The sequence below is a fragment of the Mytilus californianus genome, unplaced genomic scaffold (genome assembly GCF_021869535.1).
Source record: "Mytilus californianus isolate M0D057914Y unplaced genomic scaffold, xbMytCali1.0.p SCAF_2, whole genome shotgun sequence".
NCBI classification, from domain to species: Eukaryota; Metazoa; Mollusca; class Bivalvia; order Mytilida; family Mytilidae; genus Mytilus; species Mytilus californianus.
In genome coordinates this window covers 74711293-74722021 of record NW_026262668.1, presented here as the reverse complement: position 1 = coordinate 74722021, position 10729 = coordinate 74711293, and the positions used below count along the sequence as shown (strand labels likewise).

The window sequence follows — 10729 nt, the reverse complement described above, 5'->3', positions numbered from 1 at the left end:
ACAACAAGTGGATTTTCAGGTAGGCACATTATGTTAGTCTAGACAAAGGTACAAATCCTCTCCAGGACAAAATTGTATTTACGAAACCTGGAATAAAGAAGTGCATTGATAAATTGTGTCATACATTCTTAAGAAAGATTCTGAAAAATATGATTTAACAAAATGTATTGTACAATGTGAAGTATTGGGCTAAACATATCAATATCTTAAAGATTAAGTGTACTGTAACATGTTTGTGTTGTGTTTTGTTTCCTTGATTAAATTGTTTGAAGCTAAACTGTTCTGATTTTTGGACAAAGATTTCTTTCGTACCATCTTATGACCTTTACTATCGACCAGATATTAACTTCTACTCTTATCGACTCTTACATCCACCATGTTGTTTGTGTACATCAAGGAACAACTACGTTTCTTCAGATTAATTTGAATAGCTATCCGATGTTTCTTCTCAAAATGCGAGGTAGTATCCAGAGCAACATTTTGAAAATATTGAAGTCTTTTTTCCACATGTTTCCGTATTTTATCGATCTTGCTCACACTGCCAGAGTATCCACGCCTGCTGTAATAAATGTTATTTTGATCTTTTGATAGTGTCATGTTATATGAATTATTTCGTTCTTGTCCGATTGATTTGTTTAGCGACAGACTATTAGAACATCTATTTGTGTTTTATTTAAGGTCTTGATTAATCCCTTGACAATTGCAACTGCTCTAAATTATTACATTTCCCTTGTCACCATCTTATGGTGTTTATATATCTCAACTTGTACGATTCGCTCGTGTATTTAACAACGTATTAGATTTTAGCCAGAGAAATTTATGTATTACAGAAAAATTATTACACCGGGGTTTTCGATATCATAAACTAGTCAAAACATTTACTAAATTTTATCATCGGTATAAGGACATCATTCGTAAATATAACTCAACATGCAGACATCTTATACGTTCGGGTATTTCACATCCAATCTTTTGCGGTAATATTCTTTACAAAGCATAAAAATGTCAGTATTCACCTCAAAAGCTAACAAAACCTTTAAACAGACTTATTGAGAAGGGATATAGTTACGATACTGTTGTCAGGTCATTAAAGATTGCATATTTTGGCTTTAATATTGATTCACTTATAGGGTCTTTGCATCGGAATTAAACATATTTATTCTAAAACCAGTTGTTGGCATGACACGGGTTATGTTCTTCTCATATATTTTATGATGGTATAATACTAAAGCCCTAACAGGAGGGATTGTGCCTGATATTCATATGATGAAGACATAATCTTTCAATCAGTGTAATTGAGGTCTGGAGCTGGCATGTCAGTAACTGCTAGTAGTCTGTTGTTATTTATGTATTATTGTCATTTTGTTTATTTTCTTTTGTTTCCTATTCTGACATCGGACTCGGGCTTCTCTTAAACTGAGTTTTACTGTGCGTACTGTTGTACGTTTGTTTTTTTCTACATTGGCTAGAGGTATAGAGGGAGGGTTGAGATCTCAAATAACATGTCTAACCCCGCCGCATTTTTGCGCCTGTCCCAAGTCAGGAGTCTCTGGCCTTTGTTAGTCTTGTATCTTTTTTAATTTTAGTTTCTTGTGTATAATTTGGAGTTTAGTATGACGTCCATTATCACTGAACTAGTATACATATTTGTTTAGGGGCCAGCTGAAGGACGCCTCCGGGTGCGGGAGTTTCTCGCTGCATTGAAGACCCATTGGTGGCCTTTGGCTGTTGTCTGCTCTATGGTCGGGTTGTTTTCTCTTTGACACATTCCCCATTTCCATTCTCAATTTTATGTACTGTTTTTAATCAGTGACACACTTATGGTGTTTACATATACCAGGAAACTTACCTCCATTTCCAGTAGCACATGCAAATATCACCCAACAGACAGCAGCACCCCAGACTGTTTTGTGTAAGACAGTGCGGAAACACCTATGGATAACTGATCACCATTTATATCTTCATATACACCATAAAGTACAGCTAAAGCTGACGCAGCAAACACCGCCCATATAGTTATATTTACAAACTGAAACAAAGAATGCAGTATATATAAGTATAGAGCAGTTTTGTGCAGCTTTATTTGATGATTGATAAAACTGCGCATTGGCCTATTTCTGTAGGTTTTATGAAATAACATTAAATGGCACCAATTTTACTGCACTAGATGCCCAATTCGACAAGTAAAATATATTCAGTGATTGTTCAAAACGTTGACGGGTCGATGTGTAATCATAGAGTTATTTGAAAAATATACTTATCTTTAGAGGAAAACTTCAGAAGTTTAATCACAATATAGTCCCTTTATTACAATAAAAACTTTATTTTCTTAACAATTTAAACCACAAAAAACACCAAGGAATCTGCCAAGGTTTAAAACTATGCAAATATGTTTTCTGTTGATATAAAAAGGCCATTGACTACATTGTTTAATACTTTACCTGAGGGAGTTAGATTGGTCCTTAATTGTGCATTCTTTCTTTTTATCCCTGTTTTTATTAACACTAATAGCAATCTTGATGTCTCGAGCATCACTGAAGAGACAGTAATTGTCGAATAACATTTGCGGTACAAATTATTGTCAAAATGAGCATTTGGTGCAGTAAAACTAGTACCGTTAATGTTATTTAAAGCAAACGATATGTGTTGAATGATTTTAAAACAGGAATATCCTCCATGTAAATGTAAATAGAAAGCTTATAACTAAACAGCAAGTTTACTTCGGATTAACTTGTGAAATGATCTTGTTAATTCGTTGTAAACTTAAAAACATGAAGTAAACGTGACTTTACTGCATAAACTCGCAACGAATATTTGGTTTTATTTCAGTATAAATTGGTTGTTCTTTGTACAAAATTACACACATATGTAAAATTCAAAGTAGACATTGCACAAACTAAAACCCATTCTAATGTGGAGTTTAGGTTATGTTAGGCTTCGCCTTTCCCAAGCTGTACCCACAAAAATTGGGCGACAGTAATTTACCGATATTTAAGTCTCGTAAATCGATTAGTAAGAGACAAATCAAGGCAACAAACAAAATCGAAAAGGAGCGAGACCAATCTGTACACGGATTAACCTACATTATTAAAACACATCATAAGCATTTTTTTTTGTGACATGATATCATCAACAGGATTGTAATATTGCAATATAAGCATATTGTGTTAATCCTTTTTTCATTCCAAAAAATATATGCTACCATGGAAAAAGTATTACAGTTGTGGTGTAAATGAAATTTTAATTGCCTCTATCCTCAAACTGTCTTACCTTATTTATTTTACATTTGCATTTCGTTGTGTAAAGAATGTAGCCTGTGTACATTCCAACCAGGTATGGTCCAATTCGACAGTACGGCATTTGATAATAAGCATCAAAATAGTCACCTCCACTGAAAAATATACATTAAGTTGATACAATTATATTACTTATATTATCACGACAGATATTAAGACAAACATATCAAGGAAGCTTATAAACCAAAAGTTCCAATTGGTGAAGTTGAAATCATTCCTTCAAAATTTGTATGGACGTCATCACGAGTTGGTTGACCATTGTGAAATATCTGTTTTACTGAAGAAGACGGATATGTTCCAATTGTCGTTATCACAATCCCGTCCTTTTTTCCTCGAATGTGACCTACCGAATTAGACATATCACCGGATTTGTACTTACATGAGCTACACGACGGTTGCTACATGTGGATCAAAATCTGCTTACCCCTCAGGAGCACCTGAGATCCCCCCGTTTTTCGGTGAGATTCGTGTTGTTCAGTCTTTAGTTTTCTATGTTGTGTTTTGTATACTGTTGTTTGTCTTATGGTGGTTTTTGGTTTTTTGTAATGGCATTATCAGTTCGATTTTGACTTATGAGTTTAATTATCCCTTTGGTATATATCGCCTCTCTTTTGCAGCGTTCTTGAGATAAAATAACGATTCGGGAATAGTAATGCAGCATTGACATGGTACACTAGTAAATGAATTTTAGTCTGTATCGGCCATTTTGATCTAAACATTATCTGAAAAATTTTGAACTTGAAATGTCTCGTTAAGAGTTTAATATTTTTTTCGATATTTCTTCTTGTAAATTCAGAACTGTTTCAACATTTGGTTTGCAGTCAGTACATTTTTGTTCTTTCGGTTTTCGAATAATCCATTATGTGGTCGAAACAGTCCTAAAATTAACTGTAGTGGATAAGTTTCAAAATTGAATAAAAGACTGAAATGACAAAAATAATTTATTGTTTAATTTTTTCAAGAGCTTTTCAGATTAAAATTGCAAATTAAGTTCAAAATTGGTGTACTGGTGTTGCTACTTTATGAGTTTGAATGTCCCTCTGGTATCTCTGTTTTTCCGTTTATAAAATATCAATTGAAAAAGGTCATAAGTTCCTTTATCAAAAGTGAAAAAAAAATCTAAATATTCACATAAATAGATTTACACGAAGGTCCTTCTGCACAGATATAACTGCTGTTGCTATGGCTGTTCCTACCCATCATACGAGAGTAACAATAGTCCCAGCTATTTTAGAACTGAAAAATAAAGAATGAATTTTTCACGACTAGTTTACTAAATATGTGTCAAGATATAGCTTTGTATTAAGTTAATTGATATTATATTGATATCTAGAAGTTATATGGGATATTCCTAATGTTTATTAACTTTATCATCCTCATTTTACTGATGTTGTCACGTTTATAATTTTTGTGGGGCAAAGTAATCGCTATGTAGAAAGTGAGATCATTGTTTGAATTTCAGGTTATACGAACTATATATGTCTTAATTAAAAAAAAGAAGTTATTTTGTAGGTTTGATTTTTCAGTGGATTACCAATCATCTTTATGCTAAGAATGAGTTATTAGAACATAGTTAAACAAGCAACAATCATGCAATCATACTAGTACTTCTTTTTTGTTGTAGTTATTTTCATATTGTTTGTCGGTAACAATCACTGATTGTCTGATATATTTTTGGCTTTAAATGATATAATTGTGTTCTAGTATTTGCAATTCATATCGAATTAGTATTGTAAAATGTCCAAAGCGCGAATCTCTTTCAGAACTACGTTGTGTTTACGTAATGGGTTATTTTCTTTTGTTTTCGATCTTAAAAGCTATGTTTTCCAACAGAGTTATGAGGAAGAACGAATAAAATGGACACTTCATATGTTTAACGGCCACCACAACGAATTTGTTGACCAATACAATGTGTAGGTGTCTTAACTCACTAGCCACATAGTTTTGCGGTCTTGGATATTTAGATACCACCATAGTCGTCTAATCTGTAATTTTACCGATTGTGTTCTATTTCCGATTGTGAAATTTTGACTGAGTGTGGATTAACATGGAAGGTGATGCATACATAACAGGAGTCGCTAATCCTGTCGACGGACCCGATCTCGCTCCTTTTGGAGTTCATGCCATTCCCTCAGTTTTTGTTTGTTATCTTGATTTGTCTCTTCGTTATCGATTTACTAGCTTTGAACATCGGTAAACTACTGTCGCCTTAATTTATTATCTTTTTTTAAAGATTTGAGGACTTTTTTTTTGAGAGGTGTACAACTGTTATGTGGTTGGTCAACTTATTGAAAACTCATGGTCACATGCTTAATACTCGTAAATATTTGATTGCGTCATTCGACTGTTGATGCTATGTTTTAGAAATGAAATGGAGATTCGGGATCCACGGGTGGTCTCTGTTTTGCAGCTTCAATTAGTTCCTATAAACATGTGGTATACCAATAAACCCTATAAGCCCACCAAAGATTAGAGACAAACATGATACCAATTACAGTAGTTAGCACTCGATAAAAAAAAACACCCCATGTACAAATGCACGGCAGGGACAATACAGGTATTAACAAAAGCGAGGAAAGTTGCGTATTATTGAAAACCATTAAAGAAGTTTAAAAATAAGGAAAATTAGGTGTGATATCAAATAATATGTACTTACTGATAAAGAGCAAGCAGAATAGGTGGACTTATAAATAACATAAAACTGCATATCATTTGTCAAGTACCAAGCATGGGCAAAACACTGAAATGTTGAATACAATACAATTTTTTTGTTTTAACTGCATTTGTATTTAAACACTCTTATTATGAGTTATTTAAAATTTTTATAATGATATATATTTCAATATTGAATATATATACATGTATCATAAAATGTGGTATGCTATTTCAATATTCCTGTTGTTATGTCTACAAAGTATTCGTATTCATAAGACTAGCAACATTAAGTACCAACATTTTATGGCAGTTTTATTCACTGATGCATAAATGAAGTTTTATCAATTTTATCTGTAATAATATATACGTATATATCTATCAACAAACTTGGAATTTTGATTTCAATATATTTCTACTAGGCCTTTTGAAGGTAAGGTGTAAGATAATATAGGTATTAATGAAGGATACGTTTTGACAACAACAATATTTTAATATTCTTGACAAATTGACAAAATATATCCTTTTTTAACATATTTAATTTTTAAAGATAATGTACGTGATGTTCTGGCCTTTCTATATGAGGGTAAGCTGAATAAATGGTAACAAATCGACTTGATAAATAAGTTCCTTCAGTGGCATTTTATTACAATCTTATAAGATCAGTGAATGAAATTGTGTTAACAAATTGATTATGCCTTTCGTTGTTTTAGACGATATATATTCTAGATTGACAAAAAATTATGATATCTCCTTGGGGATATGGTCCAATATATCAGATGATGACTTGAATTTTTAGATATGTTCTACTTTTTTTATCATGTTATCAATTAGACTGAGGGGATAAGACCACACACGTTTTCTTGACTTTTCTTTCCATTTTAATCTTTGTGATCATATAAATTTTGTTCATTTAAGTGTTGATACACTGAACCATTAACCTAGTTTGTCTTCGCAATCGGAGCATACGTTCTTGTGAGCGCTTGTAGTGAATACTACATCCTCAATCAAATATAATAGAAGTCTCGTAGTTTTCATGAAATGTCGTTTAGAAAAGAAAGCTAGAAAATTCTTCGTTGACGATGGTTTACTTGTATTCACAACATTTCTAGACTGGGACGATTTATACAGTAAGAGCATGACACATTGCATATACACTGGTCTATTGTTGAAGACCGCATGTTGACCTATAGAACCCTTTCGTTTTTTGTTTGTCTTTTGGTTGCATGTTCCTGGACCTTTACCACACATCTCCATTACTTTCGTTCAACCCAATGTCACCCCATCCAATCTCAAAATTAATAAATTTACCTCTTCTGCACCTGTCTTGAAATTATTAATGTATAATAGATTCCACCACCACGTATCTTTACAGTACTTCTATAATAGATTCCACCACCACGTATCTTTACAGTACTTCTATAATAGATTCCACCACCACGTATCTTTACAGTACTTCTATAATAGATTCCACCACCACGTATCTTTACAGTACTTCTTTTCGAAGCCATCTGTTAACCACATGGGTCCGCTTCCCAGATATTTAGAGATACATATCTGCACCATCATAATTAAAATATATGGAGGGGTTAACCTGTTATACGGTTGTTGACAACATCAGTTTATCAAATGCATGTTTTAAAAAGATTTGAGTGTTGTACATACTATGTTATTGAATTAATATATTCCAACAGTTCATTGCCGCGATATAGCCTTTTAACTCTGAAGCGGCGCAAAACAATCACCAATCAATCAATCAATCAATAAATCAATCACAAACAGTACATGTAAAACAATCATTATAACCACAATTATAATGATGGCAATAACCTGACTAAATATGCATTCATCGAAACAACTTTTTTCAAAGGTTTACGGTCACCATCTCTAAGATTTTTTAATACCAGAATGGACGTCAGACCTGTAAATTACCGATTGTGTCCTTTCCCCAATTATCACATTCTGACTGATTGTGAATTTGTATGACGGATAATGCAAACATATAACCTGAGCGGAAACGATTCTTGTACATTACACACGGAAGAGCTAAGTTGAACCAAGCTTTTGACCATGAATTTCAATGTACATGTATCATCCTCGTACGCCAAACACCTTCTTGTATTGGTGAATAATCTACCAACTTTTAAAATCAAATTACAAGGGATTTAAAGTTGGAGAACAAAACGATTTATTTTTAAAATAAGCACAACTTATAGTTTGTGACAATGATTTTCAATGTACGGATTTCTGTCATGTACGAGACACGCCTTGCAATGGTGGACTGGTGAGAAATCCTGTCAATTTCCTTTTATTAACTCAAATGGGCTTAATGGTAGAAAGCAAAAAATATGTGTGACGGACAGAATGATGAACGGACGGACGGACAAACAGACACACTTTTTATTGTAGATCTCCTTCGATTTAGAACAAACAATAAAATTCATTATATTCAATGAAAAATGCATTCATCACCAACATTCGATCACAAATTATCATACTATGCAAATATATAATAAGATATTTAATTGTGGTACCTTCAAAACAATCAATATATGTATGTCTACATATAACATTTAATTTAAATGTATTACTTAGTGAGAAATATTAGTAAATATGCTTGGTAATCAGTAAATGTGTATAAACTTCCAAACGATCACATGATTTTTTGAGTTGACGGATAAAACATTTGATGTTATTTCTTACCTCCAAAACCGATGAAAATAAAACATAAACCAATTCAGTTTCTTTTCCTTGAATGAGACCTACCGAAATAAATTTATAACTGGGTTTGTACTTACATGAGCAATACGAAGGGTGTCACTAGTGGAACAGGATCTGATTACCTTTCCAGAGCACCTGAGATCACCCTCAGTTTTAGTGGCGCTCGTGTTGCTTAGTCCGTAGTTTTCTATGTTGTGATTTATTTATTGTTGTTTGTCCTTTGGTCGTTTTTCGGTTTTTGCGAAGGCATTTTCGTCTTATGAGTTTGACTATCCCTTTTGTATCTTTCGCCTCTCTTTTACACCTGGTTTCAATCATTTTAAAATAACAAACATAGTCACTTTGGTATTCAAATAGTAATATTATTTGTGTTTGTTGTTTAAATAATTTTTTTTTATTGTTTCCCCCATCTTATCTTATTAATTATTTCTACATTCATTTTGAGAGACCGTACGTACCTTAAAGCGAAGAAGGTATCTACTGATACCTCAGCATTGATAATGGCCATGAAGGTTTTTCTCTTTATCAGTGCTCCATAAAGCGTACCAATATTACCTGTAATTGCGAGCAATGATAATACATCTGTTTTATTACAATTAGATAAAGATGGGTAACATGATAAAAGATATCATTCAAATAGGAAAAGTAATAATATGATATAAATATATCATTCTAATAGGAAAAGTAATAATATGATATAAATATATCATTCAAATAGGAAAAGTAATAATATGATATAAATATATCATTCAAATAGGAAAAGTAATAACTTCAGGATGATTTGAAAAAAAGGTTTGAAATATATAGCAGCGTTATTTTCGTGGTGTCAAACACTTTTGATCTCCGACTCTATCATAACATTTACTACAACGATGGAAAATTGAACGATTCCCGTACGTGTAATGTATCTGATTAATATACACTTGTGTAAATCTCAACAACAAACCAAGTGGCTTTTTTGTTGGTTTTAGCAGAAAACAAATGCTTCAATCATATAAAATATGAACGTGAAGCAAATATGTTATGCTAAAACAATTTAGATTATAACTTTAATGATAATATGTATTTTCTAATTTAAAACTTCTCAGTTTATGGTGAGACACATAACAAGGTAAATAAAATAACTGAAGACTATAATGGGAAATAAATATAGATAAAAGGAACAGCAATTTTATTTTCATCTTGAAAGTTGGTTGAAGGTCTTATCCAACGTTGGATAATCATTTCAAATGTCAATAATAAGGGAAAAAGACCAGTTTGTGTATTTTGTGTATTTTTATGTTAGACGTTTATATATGTATATAAGTCTGAAAATTAAACCCAACAGTAAGAATTAGATTTTTATGCTGACAATATATATATATATTATAGTCTTCAGTTATTTTATTTCCCTTGTTATGTGTCTCACCATAAACTGAGAAGTTTTAAATTAGCAAATACATATTATCATTAAAGTTATAATCTAAATTGATTTAGCATAACATAGTTGCTTCACGTTCATATTTTTTATGATTGAAGCATTTGTTTTCTGCTAAAACCAACAAAAAAAAACCACTTGGTAAGATAAGGTGTCTGCGCAATGTTAGGCGGTGTTAGGCGGTGTCGTAGAAGTCAGAAATAAAAAGTACAGGTTCCAGCCCCGCTCGGGGAGGAAGTAAAGAAACAGATCTACTCTTACATCGGTAAGTTGATTTTCTAGGCACTTTATACATATTCTAACGCCTGGTATTTCTTAATCATAAGAAATCCGATGGACAAGGTATAATTTACAGTTGTCACTACACATAGGCAGACATATACATATATTAGTTTACAGTGATTGTATGCTTCTAAAAATAGATTAGCATCCTGTAATTATACTGAAGAGATGAGTAGATGATCATTTCTGTACACTAAAAGAATACTTCGTGTATTGTATCAGATATCCTTGTTTAATTCCTACGAGAAGGTAACACCTCCCGAAACGAAAACTGATTTTTTTTATCAGCTATAGTTAGAGGAGGGGATAAGGTGTCTGCGCAATGCTAGGCGGTGTTGTCGTAGACGTTAGAAATAAAATG

The 10729-nt window shown here is 32.5% G+C and overlaps 1 protein-coding gene across 3 annotated transcripts in view; it reads right to left on the bottom strand.

Moving 5' to 3' along the window:
* LOC127730293 (O-acyltransferase like protein-like) overlaps nucleotides 1-10729 on the bottom strand; it is an 82907-nt gene continuing 72178 nt past the window's right edge. For 2 of the 3 annotated variants that reach the window (XM_052238615.1, XM_052238616.1), the window contains exons 13-14: nucleotides 1850-2029; nucleotides 1-87 (exon numbers count right to left, since the gene is read on the bottom strand). In XM_052238615.1, coding sequence (XP_052094575.1) covers nucleotides 1877-2029 — 153 coding nt within the window. In that variant the 3' untranslated portion in view covers nucleotides 1-87; nucleotides 1850-1876. Of the gene's footprint in view, nucleotides 88-1849; nucleotides 2030-3270; nucleotides 3392-10729 lie in introns of all 3 variants that reach the window. The other variant, XM_052238617.1, reaches the window with a different exon arrangement.